The 15,494-nt window shown below is 40.8% G+C and overlaps 1 protein-coding gene across 4 annotated transcripts in view; it reads right to left on the bottom strand.

The window, feature by feature from the left end:
* RNF145 (ring finger protein 145) overlaps positions 1–15,494 on the bottom strand; it is a 46,562-nt gene that overhangs the window by 8,463 nt on the left and 22,605 nt on the right. For all 4 annotated transcript variants that reach the window (XM_065691003.1, XM_065691004.1, XM_065691005.1 and 1 more), the window contains exons 4-6: positions 11,576–11,667; positions 6,625–6,860; positions 2,704–2,879 (exon numbers count right to left, since the gene is read on the bottom strand). In XM_065691003.1, the coding sequence (XP_065547075.1) occupies positions 2,704–2,879; positions 6,625–6,860; positions 11,576–11,667 (504 nt within the window). The remainder of the gene's footprint in view (positions 1–2,703; positions 2,880–6,624; positions 6,861–11,575; positions 11,668–15,494) is intronic.

The following is a 15,494-nucleotide window of genomic DNA, read 5'->3' as shown; positions in this document are numbered from 1 at the left end:
CTCAAAAATAAACAAAGCTTGTCCAAGAGACATTTAGTTTGTCTCTTTTAATGACCACTTTAACTGGAAAACTCCTTTGAAAGCCATTCAAAACAGAAAATGTTGATGTGTTTACATATACTATTTGCAGGGCTTCTGGTAAGCCTTCAAATTCTGCCTGGTTACCAAGCTGGGCAGGGCCAAAAAGGTTTTCAAATATTCCTGCTGCACAATGGTAGTGAGAAATGAAATATTTAAAGCAGCTATTTCTGCAGGATACTTGAGGAACTCTTTAAGTTTTCCTTCAAAATATATTACAAGAAATCAAGACTCTGTCTTTTCTGCCTGATTCTTTTTTGTCAATTTTAACACCTTTAAACTTACTTTCAGATGATCTAATAAGCAAGGGTCCCAGAGGAGATTAAGAGCTCAAAGAGAAGCCTGGGGAGCTCCGAGTGTTATATTTATGTGTCAAGCACGTGTTCATAAATTGTCCTAAAGAGCTGAACTCCTCAAGGCTTCTCAAAAATCACAGCAGTTACATACCCACAGAAAGGATGTTGACAGGAGCAAGGACAATGAAAGGTAGGGAATGGTTTTTAAATAGCAAACATGCAAGCAAGAGCTTTCCAGTCTGGGAAGAACAAACTTACGCTACTCCCAATTTTAAAGAACAGAACTGTATGGTATGTTGCTCTCCTACCCCCATACATGAATCGAGGAGCACTGAATGAAATTGTATGGATTCAAACTATCAAAACAGATTTTTCTATCATGCAGACCAAGCTGAGCTGTGAAACTCTTTGCTCAGCATCTTTCAATGATGCAATGTACATGGGTTCAAGGGCAGCAAGCACAAACTGATGGAGAAGTCCTTTAGAGGGTTACTGGATGCATATTAACCATATCCAGCTAACGCAGCTTGACAGCTGAAGCTGGATGCAGGACTGGAAGAGTACTAGGAAGTGTCCTGTTTGTCACATGATGAGTGGGTGTTTTTCCAGGTATTCATTTACAGGCACTGCTGGAAACTGGATCCTGGGTTAGACAGTATATAGTCTGAGCCAGCACAGCCACTCTGATATTCCTATGAGAGCTGGACACAGCTGTTCTGCACAGCCCAACTGCTCTCACCTGAATTACAGCTATAATATTTCAAGAAAAGGAAGAAGATGAGGAATTCACTCAACTCTCATGGAAGAGCACATCTTTTTTTCCGTTTTGTTGAATAGCCAGCACTACATTATTAAAAGCCCTCACAAGGTATTTCAGCTCCCTTCTACGGGTTAAGAGACTATTGGCAGTACTGGGTTTTTGCTTTTGAGATCAATAAGCATTTATAACCTCTCAACTGCAACAGGGCTGAGAATATTTGCACCATTTTTCCATATTTTTCCACTTGCAGGGAGAACTTCACAGATCAACTGGTATTCAGGCACTTACAGATCAAGTCAATGCAACCCTGCAAAGCAAGTTCCCTGTTTTGCCATGAAGTTAACAATTTCGTGTAGGAATAAACTCAACTTATTTATAAGGAAAAGAATCACTTCCCCCACCTCTAACAGCAGTACTCTGTTGTAACAAAGCTAAAATTGCAGCAGAGACGAACAGGAGGAAAAACTTCAGAGACCAATGGTTTAGTAAACAACCAGGTAATATGTTACTTGGTAATATGTCCAAGTAACATGTCAGCACTTTTACATAATGCAGTGTGACAGTGTAAGCAACTGTAACACTACATGCAACAAAATTTCTGGCATATCTCCTTACTGATAGTGAATTTTGACAGCTTACACTATTGCACCACAGATACACACACAGAGAGGCAAGAAAAAGGTAACTGTAAAGTCTGATTGGAAAACTGCAGTGATGAGCAAGTTACTCAATTTGCGGCCCAAACAGCAGAACTAATAGCATATGGTCTCTAAAGAGTATGTCCTGTGTTGCCTTTGTGTTTAAGCAACTATTACCTCTTTTCTTCCCATTCCAGTATTACACTATCTAATTTGTGTAACTGATCCTTTGCAACACACCCAGTTCCTCTCTGCCCCACTCTCCCACTCCCTTTTGTATTCTGTCATTTCTAGTTAAAGAACAGCCAGCAACGGCATGGAGGTTCCAGTCAGAATCCCCCAGATGCTGCCTTTCTCTCAGAAACAGCATGAACACAGGCCTCTCCTTTATCTCAAAGTTTTTACAAAGCTTTTAGGAATTTGTTATCCAAGATCTACACACCTCTGCCAAATTAACCACTGGACTCAAAAGTCCTTTGGGAGTGAGGTACTTTGGCTTCTTGGATGAAGTCAGGAATGTGTCCCACACCAGAATGATGAAACAAGACATACAAGGCTCAGAAAGCAACACAATCATGAATATCACTTGGACTGAAATTCAGCTGAAATATCTCAGCCTTAAATCCAATCTCTATACTGAAAACAACTTGTGGACCAAAGCTCTAATTATAGCTATTTCCTCATCAAAGGAATATTTTGCTTTCTCTGGGAACTGTCCCACAGTTTTACTAATGCTGTCTGTTCTGAATGGGATGCATGCCTCCAAAGGACAAGCTTAAAAGGGTTTACACGTGTGGTCGCTGCAATAAGGACAAGTATTTGTTTGGCATCCAAATGCAATAAAGCCAACCTACATACTCAGCGCCTAAAAAAGCACATTAATTTCAGAAGACAGTAACAACAGAAAACCTTTTGCAGACTAGTTAATTACCTTGTCAGGAAGAGGAAGAGGAGCCTCTCTCTTGAGGCAGGCTGGTCCCGTGTACTGAAATAGGAATAGATCTGAAGAGCAAACAAGACAAGCCAAAACACCATGAAAAGAACCGGGACGACCAGCTGGTTCCACAGAGACATTCCCAAAGCCAGGAGACCATACACCTCCACCACCTGGGCAAGACAGAAAAATGCAGTTTGTTACTGGTTCACAGCACCCATGATTTGGTATCAAAAGCACAATCAAACAATATAGCCACAAGGAAGCTAAGGATAATTCACATGGCATTAGCCATCCCAAAGAAAAGGAGATACATAAAATTACAGTCTGACAAAGGGAGAACCCAGATTAAGCAGCGAGATATTACCACTATCTAGAAGAAGAGAGAAGTACCTGACTGTGCAGCAAACTATCAGAGCAGCTGAATGCATCTTCCTACCAAAAACTGGCTGGGAGCTGCTGACTGAAGCCCGCTGACAGCCAGAGGGGTGAGGGAGCTGGGTCTCTTTAGCTTGCAAAAGAGGAGACTGAGGGGTGACCTCATCAATGTTTACAAATATGTGAAGGGTAGGTGTCAGGATGATGGAGCTAGGCTTTTTTCAGTGATACCCAGTGATAGGACAAGGGGCAATGGGTGTAAACTGGAACATAGGAAGTTCCACGTTAACATCAGGAAGAACTTCTTTACTGTAAGAGTGACAGAGCACTGGAACAGGCTGCCCAGGGGGGTTGTGGAGTCTCCTACACTGGAGATATTCAAGGCCCGCCTGGACAAGTTCCTGTGTGATGTACTGTAGGTTACCCTGCTCTTGCAGGGGGGTTGGACTAGATGATCTTTTTAGGTCCCTTCCAACCCTTGGGATTCTGTGATTCTGTGATTCTGTGACATAGGCCTCTAGTTAACACACAACCCTTTTGGACCTTTTCGTCCAGCTTAAGTCACAGCAATGTTGTTTTCTCTGTAGGTACTGCCAAGTCACTGAACTCACAGGTACTGAAATAGGAGCCACATCACTTCAATACAGTAAACCTCCTTTGCTGACCTGTTTTAAAGGAAAAACTTAATGCCTCAGACATTTTAAGTATCTCAAAAGGAACATGGTACCAGACTTCTGACTGCTCCTAATCTACGAAGTATTTTGAAATTAATGCTTAAGAGTTATTTCAGAAGATTCTGCAATACAAAAGACATTTGAGCTTCAAAGCCTAAATTACAGTGCAGTCACTTCCAAGAAGCTGGAACTTCATATAACTGGACTTAATACAAAAGCTCAAGAGGAAATCACTCATAACTACTATTTCCTCACCACCTGCTTCCCACAGTGACATACAATCCATAACGGCTAGCAAATTTTAGCTAAACAAAAAGCTGAAAAGGCTGCCTACCTAGTCTTTCATGACAAGCGTGAGGGATATTATGTTCATAGGACCTGCTGCAGTAGGTACTGTGGCCGATGGACAAGCATATGCTGCTAGCAGGGATATGGTGCCAAGTTCCTGCGTTTAGCTTTGCACACAGACATGTGAAGGAAGTGTACTAGCCCTCAGGAGATCCCCCCCGAGCTCTCCCTTGGCATGGGACCAACACAAGCTATCCTATGCAGCTCCTGGCAGAGTGCTTCACCACATTGGAAAAGGGTCATGCTACGCTCATAATGTAGATTCATAACCATGAAGTATTTCTGGCATCTTCTGCTACAAGTAAGCAGCCAGGGGCTGGACTTCCTTTTAAATTATACCATTAGGCACAGCCTGAAACACACACAAAGCAGCCTTGCCCCACCTTTTACGGCTGTCTCAGAAAACACTCCTGGCGATTAACATCCTAATAATCATCAGTTTTGCCATTGGTATCAAAATAGCACATGAATGTATTTGCAATTAAACACTCATAAAATGTTGAAGTGTTTTAAGCACAAGTGTTCCATTAAGAAAAACAGATACAGTACTCTCAAACCTACACCCAGTTTCAGGAAGCTAAATGCTGCATTGTTCATGCACATGAAAACTGGAAGTGCTGGTTCCAATCTGTTGCAAGTTTTTAAGCTGTAAAAAGACATGCAATTGGCTTATCCCAAATGCTGCCACAGTAAGTGAAGAGTGAGCATGACTTTCCTATTCCCACTGGAAAACAAAGATACTGAAGCTTTGCCAGTTAGCTCCCAAAGTAGCGTTTAATCAGCAAATCTACAAGCCAGTTATGGGTGAGATCAGACCATGGTAGGTGCTGTACAAACAGAGATAATCCTGCTCCAAAGACCAATTACATATAAAATAAATAACCAAACAGTAATGATCAACATGACAGGCCAAGACCTTGGCACACTACACACCTACTGCTGCCAAGTTTTTGTTTGTGTATGACAGATATGACAGCAAAGCAGAGCTTTACAAGAGCTTAACAAGTTAATTTTTCAGACTGCTTAGGGACTGAAAAGCAGAAGTCAGAAAACAGTGGCTTCGTTTCAAAAGAATCCAGAAAGTGGTTCAAGCAAGCATCAAGCTTTATATGTCAAAATACACAGAACTATTCATAGAATCATAGAATAGTTAGGGCTGGAAAGGACCTTAAGATCATCTAGTTCCAACCCCCCTGCCATGGGCAGGGACACCTCACACTAAACCATACCACCCAGGGCTTCATCCAACCTGGCCTTGAACACCGCCAGGGATAGAGCATTCACAACCCCTGGGCAACCCATTCCAGTGCCTCACCACCCTAACAGGAAAGAATTTCTTCCTTACATCCAATTTAAACTTCCCCTGTGTAAGTTTTAACCTGTTACCCCTTGTCCTGTCACTACAGTCACTAAAGAAGAGTCCCTCCGCAGCATCCCTATAGGCCCCCTTCAGATACTGGAAGGCTGCTACGAGGTCTCCACGCAGCCTTCTCTTTTCCAGGCTGAACAGACACAACTTTCTCAGCCTATCTTCATACGGGAAGTGCTCCAGTCCCCTGATCATCCTCGTGGCCCTTTTCTGGACTTGTTCCAACAGTTCCATGTCCTTTTTATGTTGAGGACACCAGAACTGTACACAATGCTCCAAGTGAGGTCTCAAGAGAGCAGAGTAGAGGGGCAGGATCACCTCCTTCGACCGGCTGGTCACGCTACTTTTAATGCAGCCCAGGATACGGTTGGCTTTCTGGGCTGCAAGCGCACACTGCTGGCTCATGTTCATTTTCTCATCAACCACCACCCCCAAGACATATTCACATACATTTTATTTTTATAGAAAAAATGGTGTGATATTTCTGTACCATTAACAAAGTGTCTTTTCCACTACATAGATATTAGATGTAAAAGTGTTAACAAAATGGATACATGTCAGATCAGTCTCCTCTGTTTCTGCTAACTCTTTTGTTCACGGTCTCAGCAATGCTGCTGTTCTAAAGAAAATACTACATACTTTTCAAATCACTGTCTGCAAGTTACAGATCACTGACTGCAAGTCAGTGATTATTAGAGTCAAAATGAGCTTTAGTGTTACTCCCACTTTAACACTACTATAATTATAAACGCTTTTCATACAGAAAGCATCTTCTGAAATGAACAGCTACTACAATTAATGCATGGGGATTACTTTGCTCACTTAATGAGGCTTTAAAATCCCATTCTGTCACAACCTTGTCTTGTAGCCTGAATTTGGGCAGGACTAAGCAAAGTCCAAGCAAAGTGGACACGCTCAGCTGGCCAGCAGCATAATTCTAATTAACATCTTAACTGCTCATCCACACAAATTATAAGCTACCATAAATTAAAGAAAGAAGATGCTATAGATAAGAACATATTTGGTTTGCTAAGAAAAAGGAACACACACACAGTTGCACACAGAAGACAGCCAAAGTATTCTTCTCTTTCGTTTCCGCAAAAAAGGCTCAGGACAAGGAAAATGAAATCGTTACGTTCACTGTCTTACCTGGACAAGCTCTCTGTATGCAGATTTTGCCAAATTATAGGGCACCAGAAGATTTGATGCCAGAAAGTAGAGAACTTCCAAACCAGTGAAAATCATGGCAAATTTGTTGATGATGACGATGGTTTCCAAAGGGACCAGGCAAAGTCGTGCCAGCAGAGGGAGCATGTGAGCAGAGAAAAGCCAGATCTGTTTTGTTTTCATGACGCAGGAGCAGAGCGTACATACCACCAGCTGACCTGGAAACGCGACACAGTATTTTATAATCAAGCTGATTATCCCCTTCAGGAAAAAAAAAAAAACCATCTTTTAATACGTTATGTTTCCATAACGCAGTTATCAACATCCAGCATATTATGACAGTTCTAACTAGGACATATCTGTTATGAAACCAGGCTCCTCCGCATCCTTTGCTGCCCCACACCATTTTCAAACTATGTGAAGTGCAGGCTTTTGCTTTACAGATTAATGAGATGTAAACCCAAAACACATGCAGAATCATACTCAAGATTAATATGAAGTCCCAGGAATAACATTATGCACAGGATAACCCTGCAAGTCATCCCTGTTCTTCCGTAATGCCCCAGTTCAATACTGGTGGGATCTGTATACATGCAGTTGCTTTTCTGAAGCACAGCTATACTACTCTTTCATTCTAATCTATGCAAAAAAAAGGTAATCAGAGGTCCCAAATGGATTTTAGAGCAACAACATTTCTCCTGTCAAGAGGAATTATTGGCCAAGAAGAGTAACAGGAGAACAGCCAGGTCAGCAGCTGAGACTTCAATAATTTCATAGTGCTTGAGGCAGTTGCACAGACTGAAGCTTGCAAGTGACAGGTAATTAATGATTAAATTCTAGTTAACAGTTGGCAGGGACACCAGAACATCTCCCACACACCCAGCGATCTGAAGGCTGGTATTTCCAGAGCAGACCACTCCAGTGTAACTGCTCCCATGTGCAGTTACATGAGACTCACTGGAAGTTGTACCCTTTCTCTAAGAGGAAACAGAAGGGTGAGAAACCCAGAAAAGGAACAATTCTCACTCATCACTTTGCAGTAAGGAAAAAGTTTATTGGATATTACTTAAAAGCAGAACCTTGTTCACCACCTGTGTTAACTAACATCTTAAAGCCACAATATGTGGTTCTAAACCCAAGTGCTCATCCTGTTTTGGAGCTACCTCCACCAATGTTTGTATCTCACAGCTTTTCCCAAAACTGGGAATTAGCCTTAGTAAAACAGAGAGTAACAAAATCAAGGCTGCTACCATCTCTAGGTCACTGCTAACTCCACATGTTCACATAAGCTTACTGACCTTGTAAGCCCTTCCGGATGAGTTGGGGAGGAAAATAGCAAGAGGAGAAACAGCAGTAGCAGGGTTTTGCTTTCATTCTGCTCAGCTTCCCCACCTAGAAAAGGACTTCTGCTTTCAAAATAACTGCAACTGAGCTGAAAGGAATCTCTAATCTCTACTACTTAAGTACACAAAGTTCTTCCTCCGTCACGCTGTCCTCTTTCAAGTTGAAGGCCTACCACCAATTTGCTAGATGTACTTCTGAATTAGCAGATTTCATTTCAGAGCAAGCACCCTTGCTCTCAGCAAGACACTACCAGCATGCTGGGGCTTGTAAGCCTCAGAGAAAGTTACTTTACTCATCTTTTCAGAAGTTCAGCACACCAGCTCTGAAGCATTCTCCCTCTACTTTGTTGTTCTCTGCCCACACACACATTGCTACAACCCTATTTAAGATACCACCAGCACACTGCTGTGCTGTAATATTCAGGAGCCTGGCACAGTCAGCTTGTGAGGATTTCTGCGACTCATGGTAACTAAGGCAACCCAGCTCCACACACAAAGGGATACAAATCCCAGCATCCAATATGTTCTTGGGTAAGCATGTTATCATCTGAAATAAAATATTGCAACAACATCACATTAAGCAACCCAGTGCTCTTTGGGATGACTGGAGCTCTCCAACCACAAAACAGGACCTCCAAGTTCAGCTTCATCTCATGCAACAGCAAAACCTGCCTTCCTCCAGCAGTGATGTGCCGAGTATGCTGGTCATCCCTGCTAAACTCTCTGACCCTCCCACCTTTTTTAATTCAAACTCTGATCAAATGTTACTTGTCATGGGAAGGAGAGCTGTACACCATCAAAGGAAATACATGGAGCACTTTCTCTGGAGGTCCCAAAGTTCTTCCTGAAGTCTGCACCTTGTCAATTCTCAGCCCCTTCACGAAGAGCCTGAAAATGCCTCCAGTGGAGCTTTTAATGACTGGTACTTCCCATTTTAAACTGGGGTAGCAGTATCTTAGTTCAGGACAGTATCTCTCTGCAGTAAATCATAGTTTATCTCCAAGTGGGGCTGTACACTGTCAGTCTTCAACGTAACATCACAGCATCAGAAGAAATTAGCTTGTACCTCTTATTGAGTCATAGAAAGATTCTAACACTTCAGCTATCTGCTAAGATCAGCAAATCCAGCTGAATGTCTGCACTCCAGAAACTTAAACACCATGGACTGAAAACTGCCAGACACAGCTAATGAGCCCGACAGCCGGAAACCTCCTGCAGGACACCAGGCTCTTCTGCTAGAGAATGAGGCAATAAGGAGAAATCTATTGCTTAAGTTTCTGCCCATTCTTTTCTTTTCCCAAAACATCCACAAATACATTAAACATTGTTGACAGGTAGCCAAAGCTCCCCCGCTCATAAGCTAATAGAAAATGTGCAACAAGAAAGCCTATGTGGTACAGCCACTGTTCCAGCCACTCTGTATGGAACTGTATTTCATTCCCAGTTTTAAAAAGCTGATGCTAACAAATGCCCTGGCTACAGGGAATGCTACTAAATTAAATGCTACTAAACCCCCAGGATATATTATTATATATATATAAAAGTAAATATCTAATCCCATATTGTGCACTAAGAAAAAGCAAGTCTTCATGGTAGCATCCAAAACCACGCGGCTTTACAACATTCACAACCGACATGCTTACAAAATAGCACATTCATCCAAGGGATGGTCTTCAAAGACATTTATTTCTTCCATCCAGCACTTTGGAACGTTAGTAACTCTAGTCAACAGTCATCAGACTGAATTAGATGCAGGGAAGAAATGACTAGGAGAGCCCATTCAAAAAGCACTAATGAATAAAAGCACTAACAAAGATGAAATCTGTGAAGCAGTTGGCGTACTGTACATCATCCCCTTAATTCTGACCAGGACTTTAAGGAACAACAGCTGGATCAGCAGCACCATTACTTCCCCAGATACCCGCCTTACTGCCTTTGTCAACAGTGCTGCAGCACAACATTGAAGAAAAAGATGGAACAAAGCAGCTGTATATTCATTTTGCTGTGAAGATGACAGTTCAGCGCAGTATACTCTTGAGACGTGGCAGACTGAACTGGATAAATACCTCTGTATGTAACAAATCTGAGAAAGTATTTCATATATATACAAAACATTGTCAAGTCTCATAGCCCGCTTGTGCAGGTCTTCCCCAAAGACAACTGCTTACATACACATTTGCTAGTATTGTCAAGTACCTACTTTTAAAAAATCATTACAATATGGGGACACTTTAGTCTGACCCAAAACTGTATGGGGTACAAAAAGTATTATCTTTTTCTCACTTCTTTTTATTCCATATTAAAACCTGGATGAAGCAGAATGGGCTTGACTCTTGGTTTAGTTTCTGCCTGTGAATGACACAACACCTCCCAACCTCTTCCTGCCTAGGCCTGCCTCATGCTTTGTGAAGCTCTCTGAGGGATTCTGCTTTATAATGGGACCCCACATTGCACCCAAGATTCAAAGGGCTAATTACAAACATTTGTCATAGAAACACACTAAAGGCTTTAATTGTACTTTGGTGTCATTTGACAAGACAGCAAAATGTATTTAGAAATTCATGAGAGTAAAAAATATATCTTAAGTTTCCCTTTCATTGAAAAATACCAATGTTATTTCTATTAAAAATATTAAAAACAAAGACAAATGCTACATTTGGAAGTAAGGATGCAGGCAATCAGGAGATGTATATATTCTGGTAGACCTAACACACTAAAGAAGTAAACCCATCTATATCTGCCAGTAACAGCTGCAAGTAAACAGAAAGCAGATGAGTTTTGCCAACCATACATGGCTGACTAAATCTGTCAATAATCTGATGAAATCCATAGATCTTCCTTAATTCCTTTCACTAAGATTTTTCTTCCAAGATTGTCTCAGGCTTAATTTTAAAATACACATGGAGTATGTGTGTATTCCAATATCCTCTCAGTAGAACATATGGTGTGGTGTAGCAACCTTAACACTGAATTTATTCTCTTCCTGTGAAAGTTCAGAGGGTAAGGAAACAGTCTAGAAAATCCAGTTCTTTTGGGTTTTATTTAGGATTTTTACTTAGAGAAGTCATCTTTGTCATTAATCAAACACAATTTAAATGTAGTTTTGACTTGTTACTCCTTACTGTAGCTGCGTGCACACACCCACAAATACGCATCACCATTTTTTTTGTGAGAATGACAGTGCTCACCTGTAAGGCAAATGAAGAATACTTATACAACACTTTCATTGACAAAAGCCCTACAAATACAAGTTATTGAAATGTCCAGAGTACTCTGCACCTAAAGATTATTACAGACCATCCAGTCGCCCTGAATCAGATGGCATGTCTGAGAAGAATGGAGGGGCACAGCATGACAAACAGACCTAGAAAATACTTCAATGCTGCAAGTACAAGAGCATTGGTAAATCAGTGTCATAGAAAAAGCCAGACAGGATACACCTAGCTTCCCATGCTTCTTGCATATTAATGGCAAACACAGCTACAAAAAGTGATGAGAGATTTGAAACCAAGAGGTAAAATGTGCATAGGTTTCAATGAAGAGAATTAGGCAGAACTCCCTCCTGCATCACAAATATTTAAAGCACTTACCTACTAAAGCAGTCATGAAGCGATTCATAGAGAGAGGTTCCAAGTACATTGGCCCTTCATATCCTGATTCCAATTCGCTCCTCACATAATCCCTAAAAGAAACCCACCAAACACTATTAAGATCCATCCGATCAGACAAGAAGCAATTTATTCATTCCACACATATGCAGTTTCAGTGTATGCCACAGTCAACTAAATTACACATAGCAATATTAACACTACTGGTACAGCAGCCTCACTGGTATAAGTCATGCCTCAGATCCTTAAGTGAGACAAGTATTAGCTGTAATTAGACTCACTGGCATAGCTGTAAAAATCCTTTGGGATATCCAAGCTGTTCTTAAGAGCGTGGTCTGAAATTGCTTATTGACAAAGCCTCTTAAGCACCATTCCATTTTTAAGTATCCTTATTAAGTGTTTTTCTTCCAAATAGTAATGGCTTTTCCCCACCAGCTCCACATGAACAAAAAAAAATTAACTCGAGAGCTTGACAGAGAGGTCTTCCAATTTCATGCTTATTGTATTTTGCACCTAACAACCTCTTTGCAACAAATTAAAAAATAGGTATGAAGGAAAAGTGATAGTCATAGACTAGTCAGGAACAGAGTTGCTACATAATCCTTTTACCCAACAGAATTTAAAAGTTTAGCTCTATCCTGGGAAACTTGGACAAACCATATACCCTCAAACTGATAGACACAGGAAGGTAGTCTGAAAATCTGACAGGGTATTTGTAATTTCTCTCAGAAGTTGTATGAGCTCAGGCAACCAAAGAACCCAAAGACACTGGGCATTTTTCTGCTGTTGGTGATTACCCATCAGCTCTGCCTTCAAGCAGGCTAACATATCTAACAGCAGTATAACTCAAACATGAACTTCACAGTAGGATCAAGCATTTTACACTTTCAGAAGGAGATCCTGGAAGAGGACTGCAGTAATTGTCCAGCGGCTCCTTAATGCCCTGCCACAACACAGCAGGAAATACTCGTGAACCTTTGCATCATGATCCAATACTCCAGCCCCTTTTTCTGCCTTGCCGTGTGACCCTTCCTTCTCCACTCCTAGGAGAGCTGCTGCTCCACCCTTGTTACTACACGACCATTTCTGCCAGCAGCAGCACAACTAAGCCTGTGCTCCAATCTGGCCGATATTGTCCAGTCATTTATGTGTACATACTTGATCTGATCCTGCATGGAGGTAGCAGACTTTGTTTGCTCAAGAGACATGGTATTTCATTTACTATTTATTTATTTGTATCAGTGAGGCAAGCCACACTGGCTGGGAACAGATGCAGTCAATGTGATGCAAACAGTATCGGAAACCACAACCAATACAAGAATTGCTCTTTTGATTTCAGTGCAGAAAAAGATGCAACTCAGGGCTCCTAGCAGCAGCATTCACTTCTCCCCAGAAATGTGGAAATATACCCTTTTAGTTAAGGTATTCACATTTTCATTTGCAAAAAATCTCTGGAATTGAAGACATAAATCTCAAAGTACTAAAACAAACACTTCAAAGCCTGTTCTTCATAGCTGACAGCCTTCCTACTCACTGCAGCTTTTCAAGTGTCATAGTATATGCGAGGTATGTTGAAATGGGTTCTTTAGACTGTAACCTATAATTAAAAATACATGAGGATTGAAAAGCCACTTAAAACAACTGATTCTAGATAGAACTTTCTTCTTATTATCAAGGCGTAGCTAAGCACAAGGGTTTTTTCTCCCTTCCGGCATCGGTACAGATGTAATCTTGGGGGCAAAGTTGATTATTTTAGTATTTTTATTTCACATAAACCTGCAGAAAGCATTTCCTGAATGTGCTGGGTTCAGCATTGAAAGCATTACCAACAAACATGATAATCAGAGTTACAAAGGGAGAAAACAGTAACACCATTTGCAACATGCTGAAGATGGCTGGATTAGCAATATTATTCTCCATCCTCAAATTTAGAGTGAAAACAGCGGCTATTTGTAGACTGCTACAAGGAAAACAGTGAAGACATGAAGGTTCTTCTCTGTTAAGAAACAGGTTACAAAATCATCCAGCATACCAACTGTAGCAAGATGACCTTACACAACTTAGCAAAGACATCTCAACAAAGCTGCACGTAGAGCTGCTGCTTCAACACCAGGAACGTGCCTGGAGGTTACCCAAATTCCTTCAAGCTACATGTCTTGTCATTGTCTAGCTGAATCAGTCACCTGCACAGAGGTCTGTACTTGTCTTAATTCTTTAAGTAACTCTCACTAATTGAGTTTTAGGCTTACCAGCTTGGAGAAGCAGTGTTTGAAGACCTCCTAATTTTTTTAAACAGTATTTGTAGATGGTGTCTGAATAAAGGAAGTCAAAGCAGTGATTCTCTTATTACCAGTACAAACACAAGGATCTTTTGGCACAGACACCAATCAGAAGATGCCTCGAACAGCTGCAGTGCCATACAAGATGCTGAGAAGAGCAAGTGCCTGCACTCAATTTTGATCAATTAAAGCTGTATTAAGCTGCAGCTTTTACATTTGAGAATTGTTCACTTTACTGCAGCAATGTAAGAAAACAAGAATGCTAAAATCATTATTTACAAGTTAATGAAATGACTGAAACGACATTACTATTTTAGAAAATTAGGATGTAAGTGTAAAACTTAGATCAGATTGCCAGCTATTCATTCTGCAAGCAATGCACTGACAGCTTCATATAATCAAACTGCTGGACTGTTAACATAAACTCACGCACAACCAGACTAACATTGCTCTGAAAAGGTAAAGAGATACAGTGCTTCACACATGACCATTTTTTTTGTTACTGAAAGTGCAGAAAGGTCTCCTGTTGTTAAAAATATGCTTTGCAATCGACTGACACAAAGCACGATGGTTATCTGACCTAATTGACTCATATAGCTGACATTTACCTTGGCTGATTAATCACTGCTGTCAACATCAAACACATTCTCATAAGTTTTAAATGTCTAAGACAACCTCAATATTAAGTGTATTTTAAGTTTATCTGTAAGAAACGATTGAGGTTCCTACTCCCCCCCCCTCATTCTTAGCTCTATGAGACTCGATGCTTGGAATACAATCAAAACAAAACTGCAAAACTTGAAATAACACTATGATGCAGATTCTTTTTTTTTCTTTCTTTAACATTATTAATTGCATTGTTTCTTTTCTGCATAACTGCATTGTTTATTTCCCCAAGTTTTATTACTGGAAATGGGAAAATGTGATCCTTTTAAGCAAGCCATTTGTGCAGCTACACATCAGCTAAAAACAGCATTCATTTTCCTTGTCAGGAGCAGCAGGATTTTGGTTTTTAGAGCTGACTTCTCCTTTTTCCATAAACAGATGGTGTATTATCTCCAAATTGCCAGGTTAACACACTACATACAAATGTAGCATCTTCTCAAACTCTCCAAGCCTTCACAAACATTAGCTAACCAATCTTTACACACTGAGGTAATTACCAGTCTTGCAGATAAGGAAACAAACACTTAAGAAATCAGGGGACTTGTCAAGGTCACACAGACCTGGAAATCTGAAGTCAGAGCTTAACTGTAAAATTCGGATCTTCTTATTCCCAGACTTGCAGCTGAACCACAGGCTATTTCTGGGATGGAAAAAAAGCACTGAAAGCTGAAGTCTTTCAACAGCTCAGAATTTCCAGGACACTGCAGAGTCACAAGTGCCAGCTGATTCTGGTCTGGTTCTATAATTTGCACTAACCAAACTGGCCTCAATATGAGACCTCTTCATCTGTCTTAAATAGCATCCCAATTGGTAATGCTTGCAAGGAATCCAACTGGAAGTTTTCAGCTCTAAACACAGTTATTAACAAAACACATTCAGGAACAGTTTGCACATGTGACTACTGTATGTGTTGTTATGATCAGTCTGCTAAATAAAAACATCAGCTGGAATTGGGT

The sequence above is a fragment of the Lathamus discolor genome, chromosome 10, assembly GCF_037157495.1.
Source record: "Lathamus discolor isolate bLatDis1 chromosome 10, bLatDis1.hap1, whole genome shotgun sequence".
Lineage (NCBI taxonomy): Eukaryota > Metazoa > Chordata > Aves > Psittaciformes > Psittacidae > Lathamus > Lathamus discolor.
Note: the sequence above shows the minus strand (reverse complement) of the source record. Positions and strands in the feature narration are given on the sequence as shown.